The sequence below is a fragment of the Hyaena hyaena genome, unplaced genomic scaffold (assembly GCF_003009895.1).
Source record: "Hyaena hyaena isolate Hyena2069 unplaced genomic scaffold, ASM300989v1 scaffold_4, whole genome shotgun sequence".
NCBI classification, from domain to species: Eukaryota; Metazoa; Chordata; class Mammalia; order Carnivora; family Hyaenidae; genus Hyaena; species Hyaena hyaena.
In genome coordinates this window covers 4,733,669-4,758,462 of record NW_024080636.1, presented here as the reverse complement: position 1 = coordinate 4,758,462, position 24,794 = coordinate 4,733,669, and the positions used below count along the sequence as shown (strand labels likewise).

General features: G+C 65.1%; 1 protein-coding gene across 1 annotated transcript in view; it reads right to left on the bottom strand.

Annotated features, from left to right (window-relative positions):
* Window positions 1-24,794, bottom strand: part of PRR5 (proline rich 5) — a 26,045-nt gene extending 1,251 nt beyond the window's left edge. The window contains exons 1-7 of the mRNA XM_039235288.1: window positions 24,382-24,794; window positions 15,003-15,083; window positions 9,447-9,495; window positions 8,116-8,173; window positions 3,806-3,897; window positions 3,313-3,453; window positions 1,262-1,397 (exon numbers count right to left, since the gene is read on the bottom strand). Of these exons, the coding sequence (XP_039091219.1) occupies window positions 1,262-1,397; window positions 3,313-3,453; window positions 3,806-3,897; window positions 8,116-8,173; window positions 9,447-9,495; window positions 15,003-15,083; window positions 24,382-24,518 (694 nt within the window). The 5' untranslated portion in view covers window positions 24,519-24,794. The remainder of the gene's footprint in view (window positions 1-1,261; window positions 1,398-3,312; window positions 3,454-3,805; window positions 3,898-8,115; window positions 8,174-9,446; window positions 9,496-15,002; window positions 15,084-24,381) is intronic.

Genomic DNA, 24,794 nt, shown 5'->3' with positions numbered 1-24,794 from the left:
GGGGGGGGGGGGGGGGGGAGCCCAATGGGCGCAGATCCCCAGCCCAGCCCCGCCTCACCCCTGCTGGGGCGGCCTGGCGAGTGAGGGAGGGGTACACGGATTCCCACCCCGGCTCTGACACTGGTCTGCCCCTATAGGACTCCTTCCTCCCGTCCTCAGTCCCAGCCTCACCCTGGATGGGCGGAAGCTGGGCGGGGGACTGGCGGGGGGGGGGGGGGGGGACAAGCCCAGGTGGGTGGGGCATAGGTCAGGAAGTGGTGAAATACTAGGGCAGGGGAGGGGGAGGGGCAGGGCTGGGGCTCCCCCTCAGGGCCCCGAGGTTCCACGGGGCACAGGCTCCGTGGCAGCACTGAGCACGGCCAGCGGCTCAGGGGCCCTTCCAGGGCAGGAGACAGAGGCGCCTTCCTAGCTGGCAGGGTCCTGGCGTCCAGCACCGTACGGAGCCCGGGCAGCTCCCAGTTCTCCTCCGTTGTGGCCCTTGTGCCTCTGTCCCCTCCGCCCAGGACGCTCTACGTGTCCCGCTCCCTAGGCCTGGCCCCTCCTGGTCCTTCGGCTGGGCAGTCACCTTCCTGTCTGGCCTCCCGCCACAAGCCTCTTATCATTGCCTGGGTGTGGGTCACCTTGGGGACTCATCTGGGGCCTGTTGACTCATTGGTCTGCCTTCCCTGATGGTGAGAGCCCATGTGGGAGGGGCCTGGTCCCTGCTGACCCCTCAGGGTCAAGAACAGGGGCCCCACACACAGTAGCCGCTCTATTTACAGAGCTGAAGGAACCCGCGGGCCGTCTGTTAAAGGAGCAAGGTGGCTGGCTTCACCACACAGGCCACGCAGCGTCAGCCCCCTTCCCCTCCCCTGCGATCCTCCAAACAAGCTAGGTTTCTTGGGCTCAGGGCCTTTGCACATGCTGCGTCCTCTGCTGGCCAGCTTTTGACTTTCAGGATTGAGCACAGACGTGACTCACTGGGAACGCTGAAGCCTCTGCGAGGCTCTCGGGGGAGTCAGCATGTCACCGTATACAGTTTCTGTTTGCCAGGCCCCCCTCAGTTCTCGAAGGAGGGACCCCCGGCCCTAGTGGGTCCAGGGCCCAGCACACGGCTGGGCTCATGGAGGATGCTCAGGACAGGTGTGCCGCATGGCTGGAAAGCAAACCCCCAGTGGGGTCTGGTCTGGCCGTCTGTTCCCTGGGAGGCCCGGGCCCTGGGCAGAGGTGGACGGGGCCAGTGGTCACCCAGCTTCCCGCCCGAGGCCCAGTCAAGCCTTACCCAGGATGCAGGAGTGTGCGAAGGGGCCCTCGCTGGAGTAGAGGCCATACGTGCCCAGGTAGGGCGACACCACCTTCTGGATCAGCGTCTCCAGGCGCAGGTAGTCCTTGGTCACACCCCGGGACTCATGCACCCCCTGCAAAGGCGGGAGGGAGGCAAACAGTCACTGGATGGCCCCATGCAGCAAGGGCAGGAGGTCCCAGGGCACGAGCTGCTCTCGGACCTTGGCGAGACTAAACCAGGAACCAAGAACAGAAAAGTTCTTACGGAGCCATCCCCGCTTACGGAGACAAAGCCACTCCGTCACTTCTAAATAACACACGGGTCAAAGAAGAAGTCTTCACAAATACCCTAAAGTGATTTGAAACGAAGGAAAATGAGAACAGACCCACGTTTATGGGAAGCACTGAGAGCCGTGCTTTGAGGGAAAGTGTAGGATCGAACAAATGTAAAAGACAAAGCCCGAAAATCAATCGTCTAGGCTTCTACCTCAGGAACCCCGAAAAAGAAAAGCAAATGAAGTCCGACAGAAGCGGAAGAAAAGAGATAAAAAGAGCAGAACTCAATGAGACTGAATCAGGGAACTGATAGAGGAAAAAACCCAAAAGCAGGCTCTTCGAAAAGACCTGCCATATCGCTAAGCCTCCGGCCAGGCTAATAAAGAGAAGACCCAAATTCCTAACAGCAAGAATGAGAGAAGGGCCTCAGCACAGACACCAAAGGTCTGGGGGGCGGGATTCCACGGGCACCCCCCAGGCCATCTAGCTGGACACCAGGGACCCCACGTTCCCCGGAAACTGCCTCCACCCCAGCGACGGCGGGGCGGGGGTGGGGGGGGAAGGAACTCACCGCCGGTGAGGCCGATGGCACACAGTAGGCCCGCGGCACCCGCTAACCAGCAGCTGTGACTTCAGACCCACCCGGGACAAGTTCACGGGGATGTGAGACAAGGTCACTCAAGCGCAGGCCAGGAGGACAGTGGGGGCGCCAAGCCCAGGAAGCCGCCAGGCACACAGGCCACCAGGGGGCAGCAGCGCCCCAGCCTGGCCACCCGCCTGGGTGCTGCTCATGGGTGGGATGGAGGTGGGACCCTCGTCTTGGCTCTAAAGCCCAGCCCAGCCTCGGCGGGCTCCCAGAAGCCCCACAGAGGGCGTGACATCTGCTCTCTCCCCGTCACCCCTGAACGTGCCCTGCAGGCTGGCGGGTTCACTGCGTCACTGAGGCGCAGAAAGGGGCTGAAAGGCACCCTGCTCAACCCAGCCAAGGTCCAACCTAAATCCTTCAAACGCCCGGCAGCAGCCCCGCCCGCATCCGCTTGGTTGCCTGGACGACCACCAGCTCCCGGCTGGGACCCTTCACACACCCCTACGCCCAATCAGCCCCTCCCTTGCCCTGGAATCTACACTGGCCACCTGGGACCTGAGGACCAGCCCCGAAGACCCTGATGGAGGACGCCCACGTGCACGGCAGGGGTGAGGCTGGGGGACAACGAACACGACCCCGGAGCCTGTCAGCCTTGGGTGGGGCCTGGCCTTGGTGGCTCTGGGCAAGCGAGGATCCTGTTTCCCACCTGTAAAATGGGCAGGCTGACAGCCTACCTGTCACAGTGGGTGGGAGAAGCTGGGGAACCGCAGGGTGCCGTGCGCATCACTGGGCTTGGGGTGCGGCAGTTTGCTAAAGACCCTGTTTGCAGTAAAGGCTGTCGGTGGCCCATCACATCCTCTGCCGTCCTGGGCAGGCCACCCGCCCCCAGCTGCTGGCGCCTTCCCAGAGCTGCCCTCTCGGGGGAAAGCCATCCGCACCAGAAATGTCCGGAACTGTTGTGGGGAGTGAGGGGTGTGAAGGCACAGCCCCCCCGCCCAGGAGGGACAGCTCTGGGCCCGTTCGCACTCCTGGGCTCTTGAACTCCCCTCTTTTTCCGACGCCTGGGCCGCTCCCGCTTCCCTCTCCCCAGCTCTGACAAGTCATGCGCTCTGGGTCTGGGGAGCCTGCCCCCCCCCCCGACGCTCCCAGTACAGGAGCGAGCATGGCCTCCCCGGGGCCCCACCCACCTGCAGCACCAGCAGCATCTGCACGATGGCGGGGGGCACGCGGGCATGGGCGCGGGCCAGTGCGTCCTCCAGCTTCACGCTAAGGGTGATGGTGTTCCGGAAGTGCAGCAGGGCCAGCTGGCGCACCGACGGCTCCTTGCCCTGTCATGGGAGACCCCTGCTTCCCTCCGTGTCCACAGACCCGGGGCCATGGCCTCCCTGACCCTCGGTTCCCCTCTATCCCGTCCTCCCTGGGTGACCCCCGTCCTGAAGACAGGCCCCCATCGGCTTCCCCAGCCAAGGAAAGGGTCACTGCCACACACCAAGGCCCTACTATGTGCTGGATGCAGCCTACTATGTGCTGCTCAGGGCTTAGCGGGGCCCGGACAAGGGAACTGTCCTGATGTCCACATTGGGGGTGGGAAACAGGTTCCGGGAGGTCCGGGGACGTGCCCATCACCGGGCGGGGCCGCCTGCAGCCGGGCCATGAACCCCCTCCCCGGGGGCCATTCACCTGCACCGGATAGAAGATGGCCTGCAGCGCGGGCAGCACGTCACTGAAGAAAAAGTCCCAGGTCTCCGCCAGCGAGTCTAGCAGTTTCTGTCCTGTGAGCACAGGGAGCCATCACTGCTTGCCCTGGGCGGGCCCCTCCCCGACAGGGTCCTTCCTCTCGCCCGCAGGAGGACACAGGAGTGGACTGGGCGTCCGAGGGGCCCGAGGGGCGTCGCCTGCCCCCAGGCCGACAGCACACAGCACTTAGCGGCTCTGAGGCCGGGGGTCTGCTTACAAAACGGGACAGTGCAAGGGCGAGCTCCCAGGGCTGCAGGGATGAAATGGGCTGAAACGGGGCCCGGGGCGGAGGAAGGGCTGGTTAGCGCCGCTGCTGGTTCCCGACCCCATCACACACCAGACCCACACAGCCCCGCCCACCCCCCTGCCCCCCCAGGAGCCGCAGCACACACATCCGGGTCCCGCCCGATCACCATGCCCTCAAGCAGCTGGGGGACCTAGCCACCCACACAGATGTTTACAGAGCACCTGCTCTGCGCCGACCCCCTGGGTGAACAGGGGAGCCTCAAAAGTCCCCAGACCTGTCACAGGACATGGAAGCAGGACCCTGAATGGCAACTATGGGCACGGTCATCTGTCCATGAAGGGGTGACCTCAACGGGCAGATGAAGAGTTGGGAGTCTCCAAGAGATCAGGCCCTGGTCCCTGCCACCCTGGGCTGCCTGAGGTGGGGACCTGGAAGTGAGGGAGACCATATCCAAGAGCAGCTACACGCCCAGGGCAGAAGCAGGAAGCAGAGAGGATCAGGCAGGGAGGGCTTCCTGGAGGAGGTGCTCTCCAAGCTGATTTAGGAGGATGGTTTTGGCCAGGCTGACTGACATCCCCAGCACGGAAACCACAACAGAGGTGTGGAAGGCAGGCATGTGGTCAAGCTCTGGGCATTTCCGCCAGCCCTGGGGAAGGAGGGCAGCCCCTGAGGTGGGGAGGACAGAGGAGGTGTCCCCACGCAGGCTCGGGGCTCCCCCAGCAAGTGCAAAGCGCTGAGCCCTCGGCCCTTCTGCCTGGACTGAACAGAAAGTCAGGATGAACGGCTGCGGGGCCCTGGGATGTGTCGTCAATGCCTCTGCTACTGGGTGGGACACCCCTGCCCCCCCCCCTGCCCCCCCCCCCGCCCCCAGCCCCTGGAAGTCAGACTAGAATCTGGCTGGAGAAAGAACGGCTGGCGGGGGGTGTCTCTGGGGAGGAGGGGAAGTGCCACGTGCCGGCCGGCCGCCCAGACTACACCGCTCATGTGGGACTTTCTGGACGAGCCAGGGCAGCAGGGAGCTGGCAAGGGCTGCTCCTCCTCACCTTGTGCTCCGGGCTCCGCCCTCCCTGCCCCATAAAGCCCCCAAATCCATGTAGGTGCGGGGGACCGGGGAGGGGAGCCTGGAGGGGGCGGCTCAGGTGGCACGGCCTCTGCGTGGCCAATCTGCTGGCACCGAGGCTCCGAGCCCGGCAGCCAGCTCCCGACCCTCCCGGGGCCCACACCTCGCTCTGCGGAACCCGGACGGGGCGGGGGGCGGGGGTGCTGCCCGCCCGCGGAGCCCTGCCCGTACAGAGGTCCCTTCAGGTCCCCGCCGTCGCCGGCAAGAAGAAAGGCGGCTCAGTTCCCTGGCTGGCCGTGGGGTGGCTCTGGGCACGGGCCAGGCTGGCGCCCGCGGGCTGCCCTCCAGCCCACGGGGCGGAAACGCGGGGAAGGCAGAGGCTGTTCAACACGGACTCTGGGCCCCACAGTCCTCCGCTGCGGTCTAGGGCGCCGGGAGGGGGGGACGGGGCCTTCAGCGGTCAGTCGGGCGGCCCGCTGCCGGAGCCCTGCCCTGCCCTGCTCGGGGACCCCAGTGTGACCCTCTGTAAGGTGGGCTTCACACCCGTCCTCACACACGGGGCGGAAAGCCGCCGGGTAGCAAGTGCTCAGTAGCTGCCCGGTCGGGCTGTCGCCTGGGTGCAAGCCGAGCGCCGGGGGCCCCGGCGAGCGGAGAGCACCGGGCCGATCTCGGCCGGGGTCCCAGCCCCTGTGATGACCACAGGGCAGCGAAGAGATGCCAGCGGGGGCTCTGAGGAGGAGGGCGGCCCGGAGGGTCGCGGTGAAGGCCGGCTGGGGAGTCTGGGAGGCTGACCTGTAACAGGCCGGGTTCTGCCGGGCAAGAGAAGGCCCAGCCCGGGGCCCGGAGCTCCCCCGTGGGGACCTCACGTGGCTGACCGCTGTGGGGCCATCGTGGTGCAGCCAGAGCCGGCTCCTGCGAGCCACGGTCGGGGACCACGGAACCACACCCCAGAAATGGTCCAGGAGAGCGACTCCACCTCGAGGCTGTTCCTCCAGACTCTCTACTTGGGGGCTGATGTCCAAGGCCTCGCTGGAGGCCGGAGGGAGTGTGGGGGTAGGCAGCAGGGTCCTGGGGCCACTCCGCACGAGGCCACCCATCCCCCCCCAGCAGAGGCACAGGAAGACACGGCCAGCCACAGGGCGTGGTCTCAAGGAGCTCCTCTGGGACCACGTTGGGGCTGGAGGCGGACGGCGTGGGTTCCGAAGGCTGACGCGCAGGGTGTGGTGTCGGCTACTGTCCCCGTGGTATGTCCTGCGGGGCCAAACGTCCTCCCGAACAGACCAGGTTTTGAGACCCGACTCAAGGGCCACTACCTCCATGCAGTCCTCCCTGACTGCCCAGACGGAGCTGACCCTTCCTTCCCCAGCGCTTCCCTTCACCCTGACAGTCATCACACTGAACTGTCACCTTCTGGTCCGTGTCTGGGTCCCCAGCTGGGCTGGTGAGTCCCTGCTAGGTGCTGCCTGGATCTCCTCCACCCCCAGGTCCCCGGAGGCTACCTGGGGCCTGGCCTGTAGTGAGCGCGCTGTGGCCCCCAGGCTGGGGGGTTGGAGGGGGCGGGTGCTCCCCTGCGGGGTGGCCTGGCGGACACGGGCCCTGCAGGCACGACTCCGCTAAGCAGCACAAAGCCTGTCTTTTCTGAGGACCGCGGCTCCGGGCTGGTGGGAGGCACGGCGCGCTGGAATGCGCCGAGTAAGGAGCGGGGCGTGGGAGCCCGTCTCCACGGGCGCCAGACCCTCCGGCCCGTCCTGCTGGCTTCCTTTGCTGCCTCCTCCAGGAAGCCAGCCTGGACCCCGGCAGTCTGTGCCTCCGCCTCCCCCCGACTGTGGTTCTCAGGCCTTTCTCAGGCCCCTGCCTCCCAGCTGCCCCCCGAGGTAACAGGAGGACACGCAGTTCTGAGTTCGGCGGGACACACCAGCCTCAGTATCCTCCTCTGCGAAGTGGGCTGACACCCCTTCTCTCCAGGGTCGGAGTAGGAGCTGAAGCAGCAGCGCTGGCCCAGGCAGCAGGCCCGCGTGCCTCGGTTTCCCTCCGTGCTCAGCGGCTGCGGCGATGGCACCTCCTTTGCAGGGTGGTCGGGAGACCCGAGGGAGCGGCGGCTGAAGCACCCAGGACCGTGGAGCCCAGAGCGAGCCGCGCGGTGCCCGGCGCACAGAAGGTGCCCAGTAGTGTTCACGGAGCTGGGACTCGGCGCAGGGCCTGGCACGAGCCCGGCCTGAGCAAGGGCGTCGTGCTGTGGCCGGGTTGTCCGGTGACTCCATCTCTCCCCGCGCCACTCGCTCCCGCAGGGAGGCGACGCCGCGTGGCTGCCCGCGCCCTAGGGCACAGGCGCCGGAAGACGCCTCCCTACGTGCCGGGCCGGCCGGGCTGGAGCTCGGGGTGCGGGTCGGGCTGGGCTCGAACCCGCCCCGCCCTTCATGCAGCGTGGCTGCCGACAAACGGCCCGCCGTCACCGCGCTGCCACTAGCTGTGAGTGGGAACCACGACTGAGGTCCCGCGGGTGGGCACGAGCGTTACGCGAGAAAACCCGCCCCCAGACTCCAGCTGGGCGGCCGTTCCCAGCCAGGAAGCAGGCCCGGCTCCGGCCGCACGCGTCCGCGGCCTCAGGGCACCCCTGCGCTAAGCTAGTTCCCTGGTCCTCAAACTGGGGCTCCTCCAGGCCGCTGGGATGGGCTCACAGGCACCGGAAGGCCCCGTGGGCAGCATGGGGGGGGGCAGGGTCTTGCCGAGATGTCTCTCTGTTCCCCCGGGCTCCAGCGGGGGGGGGGGCACACGCTGTCCCCAGGAGGGGCCCCTCCTGGGCTCAGACGCAGTCTCGCCTCCTCGCCTGCCCTCCCAGCCAGAGCCCTGGGGGCACAGAGGCCGCCAACGCCACGCTTCCCAGCAGCCGCACCAGTAAGAAGCGTGGCCGGAGCTCGGTCCCCGGCGCGGGGCCGCCAGACTCACCCTCATAGAAGCGGATCTTGTCCCTCAGGATCACCATGCCTTTCGTCAGCAGCTGGTTCTGAAAGGCACACGCAGAGATGTCACTGCCCTGGAGGGGGGCGGCAGGCGGGGCCCCCAGGAGTCCCCCAGCCACGGCAGGGGCCCAGGGTGAAGGTCAGCTCGCCCTCCCCCCCCCGCTCCGGAGGACAGTGACAAGTGACTGAACCAGGGCTGGTCAGACAGGAGGTGGCTGCAGGGACCCCCCCCGCCCCCGGAGGCCAGCGGGCGGGGCGGCCTTCACATCCCAGGACGAGGGAACGCCTTTCAGCAAGAGGGGCCCATGCCTGACGCCCCCGCGTGGGGACCGCCATCACGTGGGTCCATGCGGTCACGCTGCCGCGGGCGTCTTGGCCGAGCATGACACCGTGTGGCCTCAGCACCACCAACGCCAAAAGGAGGACACGGCCGACTGTCCACTGATGGACGGACAAAACGGGGTGTCTCCGCGCAGCGGAAAATTATTCGGCCGTGAAAAGGAGGGAGGTGCCGATGGGCGCAGCACGGATGCTCTCGCTAACGCCGTGCTCGCGGGAGCAGCAGACTCGAAAGGCCCCTGACAAGAACTCTCCAGAACAGGACCATTCCGGCTCAGAGCAAATGGCGGCTGCCGGGGTCTGGGAGGGGTAGGGGGTGGAGAGCGCTTAGAAACGTGGGGCTCGGGGCGCCTGGGGGGCTTAGTTGGTTAAGCGTCCGACTTTCGCTTAGGCCATGATCTCGCGGTTCGTGGGTTCGAGCCCCGCGTCGGGCTCTGTGCTGACTGCCAGCTCGGAGCCTGGAGCCTGTTTCAGTCTGTGACTCCCTCTCTCTCTGACCCTCCCCTGCTCACGCTGTCTCTCTCTCTCTCTCTCCTAGAAATAAATAAAACATTAAAAAAAAAAAAAGAAACGTGGGTCTCCTGGGGCGCTGGGGGGCTCAGGTCATGATCGCGCGGTTCACGAGTTTGAGCCCCGAGTCGGGCTCTGAGCTGACGGTGCGGAGCCTGCTTGGGATTCTCTCTCTCTCTCTCTCTCTCTCTCTCAAAACAGGGAAATACACATTAAAAAACTATTTTTAAGTGCGGGGCTCCTGCTGGGGGGGCTCTGACACCAGCGGTGTGAGGACACGGAGCACCCCTGCGCCACACACTTGAAATGCCCGTTGCTGTTAACCTTCACCTTCACAACGACCCAGCCTGGACAGATGGGGAAACTGAGTCACAAGGAGGCAGAGTCCCACCGAGAGTGGTGACCCCGGCCCCCCTGGCCACAGCTCGGAAAGCCATCCCGGCCCGCTGGCGGGCACGGGCCACCCACCTGCAGGTACTCCGTGAAGAAGGACCCCAGCTCCGTCTTCAGCAGCTGCCTGTGGGTGGGAGGGGACATGACAGTGAGGGCAGCAGGGGGCAGAGGTCACGTGGTGGGGACACGGGGGTCAGCGGGGCAGCAGAAGGCGGCCCCGCCCACCTGTCCCCTGTCCCAGCACTGCGGGGACTCGGGCCTCTGTGGCATTCAGCTGTGACACCCATCGCTGCTTCACACACCTCCCCAGAGGGGGCATGGGGGCCACAAGCACCTCTCACATTCTCGGGGAGCCCCCCCCGCCCCGGGAGCTCCCAGCCCTGCACCCTCTGGACTTTGTCCTCTGGCTGCAGGTGCTGATCATCATTCCCTTTAATAAGTGAGGGAAAGGAGGCTCAGAGAGGTCAAGTGACTTGTCTGAGGCCACACAGCACACACCAACTTAGGATCCGAACCTCGTCTTTTGTACATTTGTTGACAATTCTCTGCACTGCGTGGCTCTGGGGCTGAGGATGGCGGGCGCCCCGCTCCACACCAAGCGCAGCCTGAAACGCTTGGGCATGTCAACACCAGGCCCGGCACTCAACCTCAGCTCTCCTCTCTCTCAGCCTCGGAGCTGCGTGCCCACATGTGCGCGCACGCCTGGGGGCCACTGAACTTGCCCCCCTCCCACTAAGTGGGTGCTCTGCTTCTCAAAGGCCTGTAGGGGTGGCTACACTCTACCTTCCCGGTGGAGCTAAAAGCAGGACCCCAGCTCAGGACTGGCTGCCCCCCAGTGGGGATGGGGGCCTGGGGGCCAAGGGATGCACAGAGGGCAGGTGGCTTGTGGGAGGCAGCGAGCCCCCCAGCGGCTGACCGGCTGTCATCCCTGGAGCCTGGGGCGGAGATGGGGCGAGGGGGCACGGAGAGGGACACGTGTCCTGAGCAGCCCTCGGGCCACGGCCAGGCCAGGCACAGCCCTGAGCTCCCAGCAGCCTGACAGGTGGTGCGGGCGTCCCTGGACGGGAGGGAGGAGGAACACGCCTTTCAGGGCAGTGGCAGCCCCGGGGCCCACCCCACACCCTGGCCGTCCCACAGCGCGGGGCCCATGCTGCGTCACAGCCCGGCGCCGTCCCCGTGTAGCTGTGAAGTCGACAGCGGAAGCGTCCAGCAGGCTGAGCTCCGCTGGGACAGTGACGGGGGAACGCTGACCTGTGTGGGCCCAGCGACCCTCTGCCCTCAGCCAGTCCCCCCACCTTCTCCCAACTGTCTGCGTTCCCAAGGACCAGGTGTGACCTCAGCTCCTGGTGTGACCCCCATGTCCGGGCTCAGTGTCTGTCTCAAGGTCACCACGTGGCAAGGCCGGGAAGCAAAGGGCGAGGAGGGAGGGTGTTCTCGTAGGCGCAAGGCTGAGCCTGGCCAAGTCTTCTCGGCAGCCCCTGTGCTGCTGGACACATCCCCACCCCCGTCTGCGCTCAGCACCCTCATTGGGGGCCCGAGACTCGCCAGAAGGCAGAGCAGGCTGTCAAGTGAGGTCACAGCTTATCCATGGTGTATACAGCAGGTGCTCAGTAAAGCCCTCCTCACCCTCTCCCTGGTCCTTGGCTGGTGAAAGTGTGTATGAACGTGAATGAACGGATGAATGTCTCCTGCAGGGCCGAGCAGACGCTCTGCCCCACCAATGACCTGCTACGTGAGCCCCTGGGCAGGGGCGAGGGCGTGTCCGGCCGAGTGCCCCCACTCCGTGCTGTGCCCACTGGCGCTCCCAGTTGCTGACGAAGGGAGCCATGTCCATGCCACAGATGTGGAGACTGAGTCTCGGGTAGGGCATGTGGTGAGGTCCCCGGGGGGGCCCACTGCTTAGGCTACCCCTATGCCCTTAGGGGACCCCCAGGCAGCCTGTGCGCCCCGGGACACCACTTGGGGAAGGCACTGCAGGGGGACCGGCCTGGGTGTCATTGGAGGGCCAGGGGCTGAGGCCATGGCCATCCTGTCCAGACGTGCCTGCTGCCTTGGGAGCCACAGGGCCAGTGGGGCCTCGTGCAGGGGCTGGGGTTGGGCACATGAGCTGCACGTCAGCCAGGAGCCGGGGGGTGGGGGGGGGCTCTGGGGACACAGCAGGTGGCCGAGTTCCCGCCCTCAAGCTCCTGGTTCTCCGGGCCCCAGGCACACTGGTGACTGTCCCATCGAGTGCTGGGGGAGGGGCCGCCCCAGACAGACGACCTGGCAGGTACGAGGGACGCCGACTGCGGAATGGCCTGGGCCGCTGGGCCCGGGCAAGAGGCCTTGCACAGCTGAGCACAACCAGGGCAACCCGGGGCCTGGTTCTGTGTAAGGGGGGTGTGGGGCGCCGGGCTGGCTCAGTCGGTTAAGCGTCCGACTCTTGATTTCAGCTCAGGGCATGATCTCGAGGTTTGTGGGTTCGAGCCCCAAGCCACACTCTGTACTGACAGTGTGGAGCCTGCTTGGGATTCTCTCTCGCTCCCTCTCTCTGCACTTCCCCTGTGCTCGCTTCCTCTCTCTCTCTCAAAACAGATAAAACACTCAAGGGTGCCTGGGTGGCTCAGTCGGTTAAGCGTCCGACTTCAGCTCAGGTCATGATCTCACAGTTTGTGGGTTCGAGCCCCGCGTCGGGCTCTGTGCTGACAGCTCAGAGTCTGGAGCCTGTTTCAGATTCTGTGTCTCCCTCTCTCTCTGCCCCTCCCCTACTCACGCTGTCTCTCTCTCTCTCAGAGGTAAATAAATCATTAAAAAAAAAAAAGATAAATACTTAAAAAAAAGAGAAAAGAGGGGGGATGCGTGCTGTGCCTTGTAGGGGCAATGCCATCCAAAATGGGCTAAATATAGGGCCGGTGCTTACACAGGAGTCTTCTGCAGCCCAGGGTGACTTATTCTCTATCTGGAAAAAGTATTACGCAAAACGTGTCTGTTCTGGGGCCTCAGGACAAAGGTGGTCAGAGAAATGGTTAGAGAGAAAGGGCTGGGCTGGCAGCCCGGGCTTCACTGAAATGAAACCCCTGTGCTTCCAAGGTCACTACGGAGAACATGAGCTTGCAACTCGCGGACGGGAGAACAGATGTGCAAATCAGTACCTGCTAAGGGGCTAGATCCAGAATATGTAAGGAACTGCTGTGATTCAACAACAGAAAGATAAAATAAATAACCTAATTTAGAAATGGGCCGGGGATGCGAGTAGACATCTCCCCGCAAGACAATACACAAAGGGCCACTGAGCACATGAAAAGAGGTTCCTGCCCTGAGTCATCAGGGAAACATAAACCCAAACCACAAGATGGCACGTCACCCCGACCCGTGCTGTTAGAATAAACCCCCCGTGAGAAGGTGGTGGAGCGGAGCCCTCAGATGCAGCTTGTGGGAAGAAAGCAGGTGCGGCTGCCGCGGAGGGAGGCCGGGCAGTTCCTTGAACCAGAGCGACCTGAACTCTGAACCACACCCTCAGCAGATGCTCCCCCCCAGGTGAACCCCCACCCCAGGTGCGGCCCCCACCCCAGGTGCGCCCCCCCACCCCAGGTGCTTCCCCCACCCCAGGTGTGCCCTCCCCCCACAGGTACATCCCCTACCCACAGGTGCATCCTTCACCCCAGGTGCGCCCCCCCACCCCCAGGTGCGCCCCCCACCCCAGGTGCGCCCCCCCACCGCAGGTGCGCCCCCCCCAGGTGCACCCTCCATCCACAGGTGCATCCCTCACCCCAGGTGCACCCCCCCACCCCCAGGTGCGCCCTCCCACCCCCAGGTGCGCCCCCCCACCCCAGGTGCGCCCCCCACCCCCAGGTGCGCCCCCCCACCCCAGGTGCGCCCCCGGGAGACGCACATCCACACAAAACCCTGCACAGCACATCAGAGCAGTGCTGTTTGTTACAACCCACAGGTCTACCCGCGGGTCAAGGGACAAGCAAGATGTGGTCCCCGAGCGCAGATGACTATCCGGTCGCAAAAGGAATGAGGTTGTGACGCAGGCTGGGACGGGGACGAGTCCTGAAGGCAACAGGCTACGCGGGAGGAGCCGGACCTGAGAGGCCGCACACGTGTTGCGCGATTCCGTTTCTGTGAAACGTCCAGAGAAGGCAAGTGTGCAGAGATGGGAACTTGACCGGTACTTGCCAGGGGGTACTTGCCCGCCCCCACCCCAATCTCACTCCCGGCCGCGAGAACGCAGGCGAATGTTCTGGAGACAGCGCATCAACGGGCTCTCTCACAGCTCACGCCCGGCGGTGGATATCACGCATAATTAAATTCACTTGACTGAACGTGGCCATGTGATGGACACATGGGGTGGGGACTGGGCAAGGGGCGGGCCTGAGGGACCCACAGGCCCTGGGGTCAGGGACTGGAGTCTCAGCTCCACTGACCAGCCCCGTGAGCACAAGCAACCTGCGATCCCTGTGCCTCAGTTTCCTCATCTGGAAAACGGAGACACGAAAGTGCGCACTCCCCCGCGCCGCCGCGGTAAGGGTTCTGGGGCTAGCGAGGGCGGCCTGGGGCCCCGGGGGGCTTGCCTGTCCCCCCCCCACCAACCTCCCCAGCACACGCTCCCTCGAGTGGCCGCCTGCTCTGGGAGGGCCCCCGAGGGCTGCAGGGGAGGCTGCTGAGAGCCGGACAATCGTGACGGCTGTCTAGGCCACCGGAGGGCGAGGACGTACAGACTGCGGGGGGCGCGCTGTTCACGGATTCAGGAATCCTTCCCCTTGCTTAGTTGTTGACACCCAGCATATTCCTCGGGTCTCCTACAAATTCCGGTGGAGGCGTGGCTAGGAACACGGGGCTCGGGGGCCCCAGCGCAGCCAGATGAGCCCCGGGAAGGGCACACGCAGGGGCCTGGGAAAAGCAACAGCCCCTGCTCTGGGACTTCAGCTGCTCCTTTCCCTCCCTGGGCCTCAGTTTCTCTGTCTGTAAGGGACATCTCAGTCCTGCCGCCCGGCTTAAGCCCATGAAGAGCTGGGCCGCCTCTTTTTCCCAGACGCTGACATGGGGACAGGGCGACAAGGGCCAGGGCGGGAAGGGAAATGCCTCCCTGGGCCGCTGTGTGACCCTGGGCAAGTCTCTTGACCTCTCTGAGCGCCAGCCTCCTCCATCACAAAGCAGGACTAATGCGGCTGGCCTTGCAGATGCCCCGGAAGTGACGACGGCGTCCCGCTCTGAGGGGCCGGCGTGTCCCCGGCTCCCTCACTGGGGCTCACTGCTCGGCCACTCGCAGGAAACGAGGGGCGTTCGGCCGGGTTGTGACTGCCTTTCCCGGAACGACACTCCCGTCATTACGCAGGTGGGTCCTTCCTTTTTAACAGAATAATATCCTTCATGGTGGGCCACGCCAGCGGGGGCTGCGGGCGTTCTCTGGGGCCACGTCCAAGTCCCAGCCCGCTCCCCCGGAGACGCCAGTCCTCGGGACGGGTGGGCGTGAGGGTCCCGCAGGCCCGAAGGCCACGCGACCAGGGCCCGCAGTCAAGGTGCACGCGGAGGCCCGGGGCTCGCTGCCCAGCGTGGCTCTGAGGGTGTGGCTGGGGGACCAGGGCGTGGCTGCGGCCTCCCCGCCGCTCACAGGCCCAGGACACGACAGGACACACGGCCACTCACCGGACGCCTTCGTTGAGGCTGAAAAGCTCCTGGTCGGGCAGCCCCTTGCGCTGGAAGACGGCGATCACCCCGTTGTGGATGCTGCAGGGGGAGAAAGAGGCGTGTCATCGAGGCCCCGAGACCCCTCCCCACCTCCCCAGGCCTCCCTTCCACGCTGCCTCTCCCCAGCAGCCCGCCCTGCTCTGCTCCAGGAACAGAAACGGGCCGGGTCGGCCGCAGGTGCCTGTCTGTTACACGGCTGTTCTCCGGGGGTCCTGTCCACGCCAGCCTCAGTTCCCACCTCGCTGTTGGGGTCGAGCCCCAGCCCCAGCCTCCCCGGGGCCCCGGGCCTGAGTCTCCAGGCCCCTCCCAGTCACCGCTGCGGGAGGTCTCTCGTAGCCTGCACGCCCTCTGCTCCTCTTCCTGTGTTCTCGAACCCTCTATGCCCGGGGCACGCCCTCTGATCACCTGACCCGCCCTCTAACGTGTCCAAGCCTGACACTCACTCACCAGGGCTTCCAGGTGCCCCGGGCCAGCCCCTCCTGACTCCTGGCAGCCCCGGGCACTGGACGCTCAGGTTATCTGCCTGGCGGGGGATGGGGAAGCTGCCTCCGGCCACAGGGCCTTTGTACATGCCCTTTCTGCTGGCTGCTTCTCCCCCACTTCCTATTTACCTCCTTTAGGTCACACACTGTTGCCAGTTTTCACCGCACTTGTCAGTGTGTAACCACACGTTCATATGTGATTTGATTAACTTGTTTCCACCGTTTTCTATAAACCCGCAGAGCACAGGGTCGTGTGGTGTTCATGACTTGCCTGTATAAACCAGCTCCGGCTTGAAGGAGAAGCTTGTAAGCATCTCGTGAAAATGCATCTCAAGTCTCCCTTGTCCTCCAAAGCCAACCTATCCTGATTCTGATCCCTTTCTATCTCCTGGAGAGATATCTCCACAGCACCCCTCCCCTCCCCTCCCTGCGCTCAGGGATCTATTACCAGGCTGCCTCCCTACTGCCTCCAGTCACCTCCCTGAGCACGTCTGGTGAGGCCTCCACTGCCCTGCAGATACAGCCCAAGGCCTGGATGTGGCATTCGAGGCTCGTCAGGAATGGCCCCTCCCTGCATTCCGGGGCATCCTACACTCAAGTCTCTGAGCTCTGGACCTGCCTGCGGCTGCCACACCTCCGGGGCTCTGCACCCTCTGCCCTTTTTCCTGGAAGACCTTTCTCTTCCCAGGCAAGCAACTATGTTAAAGACTAAGCTCAGAAGCCACTGCCTCCAAGAAGCCCTCCTGACTTCCTGCCCTCCCCGTGGAGACTCCCCTTCGGCAACCTTCCTGAGTCACTTGCCTGTTAGCACTGTCCCCCCACCCCCTCCATGAGAACGAGGTCGGGGTGGCCCCACCAGCCTCCACCTGGGACCCAGTCACCGCTCTAAAGCTCACAGACCTGCTGCTGTGCTTCGCAGGGCAGAGAGGGCAGCAGGGGCCACGCTGCCCCTCCCATCACAGGCCAGGCAGCGGCCACCAAGCTCCTGGTGCCTTGTCTGTCTTCACTAGGGCCACCCTTTCGGAGAACGTAGACCTGCCCCCCACTTTGCAGATGGGAAGACAGAGGCTCAGAGAGGGCAGGTCCCCTGCGGGAGGGCACAGAGCTCCCACCCAGCAGCCGCCCTCGCTCCATGCAGCCTCCGCAGGACGACTCAGGGCCCTGCGTCCCAGGGGCGTGAAGGCGGCTCCGAGCCATGCGGGGCCGTGCCCACCGCTGGGCCCAGCCTGGCGTTACCAGCTTCTAGCAGGGGCTGGCCCAGACCGGGCTGGACACCAGTCCCGTGACCCGGGAGGCCAGCTGCTCCTGGCCTGGCGTCGGAGCGCCTCTCATTTGTGTGTCCAAGACACGTGTCCTCCAGCCTCGTACCAGCGTGCCTGCCCCCCACCTGGGCTGCCGTCAGGAAGAAACGCCGGGCCAGAGCCTCCCCATGGCGGGGACCATGCTCCCCTCGGTTAGAAGTTCCTGGCGGCCCCGCCCCGCCACTGTGTCCCCGTTAAGGCTGCTCCCCATCTACAACCAGAGAGAGAAACTCGGCCAGGAAGCCAAAGGCCTCCAGGAGCCGCCACACCCCAGTCCCAGCAGCTGCAAGTTCACTCCCAGCCCTGGGGGGGCTGCGGGGGGCAGGGGGGGCAGGCCGCCCTCAGGCACGGGGGACCTGGAACTGAGGGCCCCACCCCCCGCCCCCCATCCCCCCCCCAGGTGGGAGGAAGCCAGTGCAGGCCGAGCCCTGGGCGGAGCCACCTCCTGCTCATCAGAGACCTGTTCCTGGCAGCCTGTCCTTGACCTTCCTCCTCTTCCCATCAACCTTCGGGAGGGACCCCAGCCCAGAGGAGACCCTACACCTGTGCAACACGGATACCCCCTCCTGCCTCAGGGCCTTTGTCCTTGCGGTTCCGTCCCCGCCCCGGCCCCCCAAGGCAGGTCCTTCCTTCCTCACACTGTATTGGGGTAAAACCTGACCTCAGCCTCCTCTGACGAGAGGGGAGGTCTTCTGCTCTACTGTTTAGCCCCGGTCCCCACCCCCCAGCCCCAGGGACCTCCAGCCTCCCGCTGGGGCTGCTCGTGGAGCCAGCGGTGAGGACCTCTCAGTGAGGGAGTTCATCACCTCCCTCTGATTCTTCCAACGCCTGTCTCTGAGCAGTCCCCCCGCCCCACCAGCCCAGGGGTCACCCATGAGCTCTCCAACCCCTCCCCCATCCTGCGGACCCAGGCCACCTGTGGCCCGGCTTCCGCATCCACACAGGGGACTCCTGACTCCAGGCCCACGGGACGCACCGCCTGGCAGCGACGTGCCTGCGGGTTTCTTCGGCCGTGACTCTGAGGAGAGGCGTGTCCCCAGGAGCCCCCGGCAGCACCCCACCGCTGCTCTGTGGTTCCCTCCGTCTCTGCTTCTAACCACTGCGTGGGGGGAGCTGTCACGCCCAGGCTACGGAAGGAAACACTGAGGCTCCCAGGAGCCACGGCGCTGCTCAGGCTCACCGGCCGCGCGGCACCCTGGTGGCTGGGAAACCGCCCCTGCCCTGCCCCGGCCTACATGGGGGTGGGGGGTGGGGGTGCATAGGCCCCCCCTGCCCTCCCCCTGCACACACGCGGGGGGGAGTGGGGGGGGCACGCACAGGCGGAGCCCTGCTCCTTCCGCTCCTCCCAGCTGTGGCCCGAGATCCCATTTCTCTGCAAAGTCCAAGCTGGGCAAAAAGTTGCCAGGAGCCACTCGGGGAGGGGGAAGGTAGAGGCAAGAGGGATCACGTGACTTACCGTCCCCCCAAAATAGAAGTGAAACCCCAGGCACCCCGGCCTGGGGCCTCCGGACCAGCCTCAGCTGGCAGACGGCCCCATGGAAACCACAGGGGGCCTTTGAGGGCACTTCCTGGTGAGGCCTGAGTGGAAGCTGACCCGTGCCCCCCCCCACACCCTGGGCGGTCCCTCCCAGAGCGTGTCCCCTCCCCAGCGCAGGAGGGCAGGGCCAAGCCCGGCATCTCCTGCCTGGGCACTGGGTGCGTACGGGGCGCAGGGGAACCAGCGTCCTGGGCAGCGTGAGACCTGGCGTGGACGGCGTGGCCCAGGAAGGGGGCGGGCACAGCCGAGTCGGGAGAGGCGGGCTGACTGCAGGGCTCCTGGGGTCCCTTGGCCGTGGCCGCTCAGGCTGGGGCTGCAGGCCGAGGGGCCCTGGCTGGATCTCTGGCCAGCCATCACCTTTCTTACTGCGGCCCACCTGCCCATACAGGAAGTCCCAGTGGAGAGTGAGTGGATCTGGATCCACAGAAAGCCAGGCTTCTGGTGGGCCAGGCCGATGCACCCCCTGGGTCCCCTGCAGGCAGAGCCCTGTCCGTCTCCGGTGCCAAGCCCGATTTGGACATCGGAGGCCCCGGAGGACACAGAGAGGAGTTAGGTCTCTGCCAGGTGCCCGCAGAAGGCCATCCCAGGCCCTGAGCAGGTGGCTACCTCCTTGGGCCCCTCCCACTGGTGTCCAGCCCTGGCGTGTCCCACGGGCTCCGTGGGAAGGGTCGGTCGAGCAGGGAGGAGGGGCAGGTGGGCCGGGCTCACTGGGTCCCCCCGGGCTCCTCCTGCCCCGCCCCCGGGAGCCGGGCTCTGGTTCTCCCTCTGCCCCGCCCGCCCAGGGTGACCAGGTGGAGCCCAGGTGTCCTTGTCAGTACGAGTCATGCCCAGCCTGAGGGACGAAGGGGCCCCCTGGCTGCTCTGGCCGCTCCAGGCGCCGTGCCCACCGCCCCCTCCTCGCGTCCAGGTGAAAGCAAAGGAGGTAGGTGGCTTGGAATCCAGCCCAGCCCCCCGGCCAGGCCCCGACCGGACCCTCTGGAAAATGAGGGAGACGACGCCCCTTCCAGCCACGTGCAGGTTCCTCTGCTCCTCGGCAAGCAGGGGTCACTCACGCCCCGGTTTCGGTCCACCAGCTGATTCACACGCTGCCCCCACCCCCCACCCTAACAGGGCTCCCGGCTGGGCAGGAGGGGCCCGAGGCCGCCTCCGCTCCTCCCCGGGCACCCGGCGAGGGCCCTGAGCTGCCTGCCCTGCCCGCGGGGGGGACGCGGAGTGCCCACGTCCTTGAATGTCTGCCGCGTGGGCTTCACATCGCCCGTCCCCGCGGCGAGGGGGGTGAGGGTGCGGGATGGGTGCCGGCGAGGACTGCGGCCGGCCAAGCCTGGGCTGGCGGGCGGGAGAAGAGGCGGCCGGAGCACTCGGCGGGGTGTGTTAGCGTCACAAACGCCGCACACAGCAGCTCACAGCAGCCCCGACATGTTTTCTTACATTTCTGAAGGCCGGAAGTTCTAAATCAGTTTCTCGGGGCCAAAATCAAGGTGCTGGGGTGACCGGCTCCTTCTGGAGGCCCCCCGGGGAGACCGTCTCCTGGCCCTTCCCAGCCTCTAGCTCCTTGGCTTGGGCTCCCATCGCCGTCCTCACTGCCGGCAGCATGGCACCTTTAGTCTGCTTCCATCTGCCGCCTCCTCCCGACTCCCCTCCTCCCCGTGCCTCCCTGTGTGAAGCCCCTTGAGATGACACTGGACCCTCGTCTCGAGATCCTTGACTTCACAGCACCTGCAAATGTCCTGGGGTAAGCTAACGTAGTCACAGGTTCTGGGGGGCCAGGGTGTGGACGCCTTTGGGGCACATTGCTCTGCGGACTATACCCAGACTGCCTTGGGGGGGGCGGGAGGCTCAGGACTCAGAGCAGATAGGCAGGGTGGGGCAGGGGAGCCAGGCACAGGCCCCCAGCAGCCCCGCCCCCACTCCCATCAATGCATCGCCCTGGAGCCTGGAGCCAGCCTCCTGTGGCCCCTTAGAGACCCCCCCCACCCCGGGGTAGTGGTAGAAAGGCAGGCTTCGGAGCCAGACCCCGGTTGGATCCCTGCTTCCTTTTTTTTTTTTTTTTTAACAATTTTTTAATATTTATTTATATTTGAGAGATAGAGACAGTGTGAATGGGGTAGGGGCAGACAGAGAGGGGGGAGACAGAATCCGAAGCAGGCTCCAGGCTCTCAGCCATCAGTGCTGAGCCTGATGTGGGGCTTGAACTCACAAACTGCGAGATCATGACCTGAGCCAAAGTCAGATACTTAACCAACTGAGCCACCCAGGCGCCCCTGGGTCCCTGCTTCTGCCCTGGCACACGGTGTGGACCTGGGTAGTCCCTACCTGGCACTGAGCCTCAGTGTCCTCACCTGCAAAGTGGGGCTGATGAGCCCTACTTGAGGGCCGCTGGGGACAGGAGCACCTCCATGCCTAGGGGCCGTCAGGGCCCCGCACAGGTCACGGTGTGCATGAACGCATCTGAGGGGCGCAGTGCTCACAGGCGCCTGGCATTGCTGGGAGAAGGTCAAGGTAGAGAACACTCTGTGGAGGTCAGCACGTACCTGCCTCCTTGTTTATCTTCTCCCAGGCACCGAACACGACCTGCGGTGGCCTCCAGGTTCTTACCACCAATACTCACCTTTCTTGGTCCCTGGGCAGTGGCCTCAAGCCACTGCTGGGGTCAGAGCCCCCCAAACCCTGACATTACCATGGGATCTTGAGCCAATCCCCCCTGCCTCAGTTTCCCTGTCTGTAAGCTGAAGACAATTATCCCAGACTTGGAGAGAGACGACGGGGAGTGAGTGTCACACGCAGGGCAGTGTGCCTGGCACCACAGGGACACCCCCTCCCCCACTTGGGGCCTCCCATCCCATACCAAGCAGGTGGGGTGGGCGCTGGGCTCTCCAAACCTTAAGCATTCGAGCAGATCCCAGTCTGGCAAGGAATAGTTAACTCCCTAACGGTCAACACCCTCTGGTCCAAACGCGTGCAGAGGGCACATGTGTCGGGTAGACCTTTAGGGCCGAGGTTTGGGGAGCTCCCTTGGCTTGCTGGCCCCTCAGCTCAAGAGCTTGACCTTCACGGAGCTAGAGGCCCCACACCTGCATGGGGTCCAGACCCAGTGAGGAGAGGATGCGTGGACAGAGCGGGACATGACCTGCTGTGTCCCGGCCCTCGAAGAAGCAGGGGAGGGGGAGTTCCAGGTGGAGGCGGCAGGTGAGCCTCCCAAGGCCCCACCCCCAGCGTGCTATCTGGGCACACCCGCCTGCAGCCCTGCACTCGGCTTGGCTCAAGGGACAAACGCGCCCTGTCAAGAAGCAGGAGCTTAGAAAGCACCTTTGACAGTTCCGGTGTACAGTGTACGTTCAGGAGGGCGGCCGGCGCCCACCCCGCCCTCAGACATTTCCTGCGCACGCACCTATCGCATCGCCGTTCTAGGCGAAAGAAGGGAATACGGCCGGCCGGCTGCACGTACCTGCCTCCTTGTTTATCTTCTCCCCGGCACTGAACACGCCCCGCGGTGGCCTCTCCCTTCACTTGTGTCCCTGTTGATTTCCTGACGCCCTCCCCCAAGCCCAAGCTCAGGACCTCCTCCCGGGGCCAGAGTATATGCGTGGATTCCGTTCTCACGAGAGTGAGCTCTGTATTTCTGCCCCCTGTCAAGATGTGGGAGGGGGCCCAGGAATTTCGGGGGACGTGCCCGGGGCCCTGCAGTGGGGTGAGCGGCATCCCCTAGAAACTCCTGTCTCCTGGAAACAGGGTCTTTTCGGACGCAGTTAGTTAAGGGTCATCCTGAATCACGGGCGGCCCTACAACCAATGACAGGTGTGCTTATAAGAGAAACGGGGAGACTGGGCCACAGAGACCAGGGAAGGCCACGTGGAGAGCGGCAGACGGCCACAGGCCACGGACCCCCCAGGAGCTGGAAGAGGCAGGGACTCGCCTAGGGCCTCTGGAGGGACTCAGTCCTGCTGAACCTCAGGCCTCTGGACCCCGAGAGAGTCCGTCTCTGTTTATCTACCAAGCTTCCGGCAGTGCATCTCGGCAGCCCTGTGAGATGGGTGCGGGCGCACGGATAAAAGGGGGCGCACCTGGGCCCCTAACGAAGGGGCCACAGCTTGGCGAGGCGGCCCCGAAGGCAGACAAGCTGTCTTGTACGAGGCTCTTGTCCTGAGGGGTCTGCAGGGAGCAGCTTAGAAGGGGCGGGGGGGCGGGCGTAGACCAGAGAGGATCCCCTGACCGCCTGCTCCTGCTCCGGCTCAGGGACCCAGCAGAGGAAGGTGCCTCGCTGTCCTTGGCTCAGTACCCCTCTGCCTGGGGAGGAGAGAGCAGGGGCTCATGGGTGATGGTGACATGGGCAGGTCTGTCCCCCTCTGCGCCTCTAAAGGGGGAGGTGATAGAAATTACTCCCTCGCTGGGCAAAGCGAACCCAGGGACACACAGGGGCCTGGCGCACAGGAGGAGTAGAAGATGGCAGCAGGAGACCCCAGCTGGGGAGAGGGGCTCCCAAAGCTGCTGTCGGTGAATGCGCAGGACCCAGCAGACTCCTGAGGGGCCCCCCCACCCCTCCTTACAAACCCACCCCAGCATGTGTCTGGGCTTGAGTCATGGGTTACGTACGGAGTGCCTACTATGTGCTGGGCACTGTGCAGAGGGGTTTAATCTATGCCTTTGCATTTAATCCCTACAACAGCACTGTGAGGTGGACAGCATTATTAGCCCATTTTATGGATATGTAAATCAAGGACCAGAGAGGTTAAGTGACTTGCTCAAGGCCACACAGCGGGGTCGCGGCAGAGCTGGGAACTGAAGTAAGTCTGTGTGGCTCCTTCCTCTAAACCAAAGCAGAGGAATGAGGCGGAAACCTGCTTTTCTCTCCCTAACTCTGAGAGGAGAAAACTACTCTTATGACTTTGTGAAGTCACTGCGTCGGTGAGGCCCCCAAGGAGAGTCCTTCCTTCGTGGTCTCCACATCAGCCCTGTGAGGATGAAGGTACCGGCACACGCATACTGACGGAGAGGGAAACTGAGGCAGACGCAGCTGCAAGCAGTCTGCAACTTGGTAGGGGACAGAAGACCAGCTCGGGGATGACGGTGTCCTGCCCAGTGCACGGACAAGGGTCTTAGGCTTGTCTGGGGGCGGCCCTGTGCCCACTAAGGTGTTCACGGAGTTCTGGATCAACAGAATAAACCTGTGTCCACATCGACGGCCCGGTCCTGGGGGCCAAGACCACAGCCCCAGGACGCGTCTGGCAACACTTCACTGCCAGGTGTATGCGGCCGGGCGCACCCACAGCCCCCTCCTTCACTCTCCCCTCCCCTCCCTTTTCCTTTGGGTGGAAACGTCTACTTTGAAAGGGGTTCAGGAGCAGACGCGCTGGGGGAATCCCACTAAACAAGCCGTCTCTCTTCCGGATCCCAGCCCTGCTCTTCAAACAAAGCTTGGGGGTGGGGGTTCTTCCCACGCCCCTGCTCGGCTGGGAACGGCCCCGGGGGAGGGGGAGGGTCGTCTGAGGAATGCGGGGCAGCTGCTGCGCCCCTGCTGACAGCTGGGAGGGCCAGGGGCCGCGCAGGGGAAACTGCCCGCCCACCCCCTCCGACCAAAGGGACCTTTACTCCGAAGACAGGAAGCGCAGCGGCCACCCACCCACGGCGCCCTGGAGGCTCATTTGCTCATCTGAGAAATGGGAAAAATACTTCCTGCTCTATTACCTCCCAGACTGCCAAGAGCCACGGAGCGGAGACGTGGGAAGACCCCGCGGGGAAGGCAGGCGCGGGGGCGCCAGGCCCGCCCCCCTCTCGCCCACCAGCTGGGCGCTTCGGGACGAGCCCCGAGATCGCGGTCTGGGCCGTCCGTTCTAGAAACACGTTGCACTAAACTTCCCTCCCGGCCCGCACAACTCCGGCGGAGCAAGTTCTCTGCGAACTGTTAAGCGCGGCGGTGCTGAAGGCGCGGGTCCCCGCCCGCGGGCCGGATCGAGGGCTCCCTTGTCCCCGGGCTCGGGTGCCCCGGGCCCCGCGGGCGGGCCGGGAGGGCGCGGCCTTACCTGTTCCAGGTGGCGTTGGCGCAGGCCCGGCGCTGCTGCGTGCCCCGCTCGTCCGCGGCGGCGGCGGCCGGCTCTCTCTTGCCCAGGTCACTGAGGCTGGGCGAACTCATGAACTTCAACCTGCGGAGAGTCCTCATGGTGACCCCGGCGGCCCGCGCCGCGCCCACGCGCGCCCCGCGCCGCGCCCTGCGCCACGCCGCGCCGCGGGCCCCGGCCGGCACTGCGCCCTCTACGAGGAAACTTGGGCGCGAGCAGGAAGCTGAGCGGCCCTCCGGGGTCCCGCCCCGGTCCCGCGCCTCCGCCCCGGGCCCCGCGCCGGCCGGCCCGCCGGGTTAATCATTGCTCCGAGCGGCCGCAGCGTGGAGCGCCAGGACCGCGGCCGGCAGCGCGGACCCGGCGCTAGCGGAGGGCGG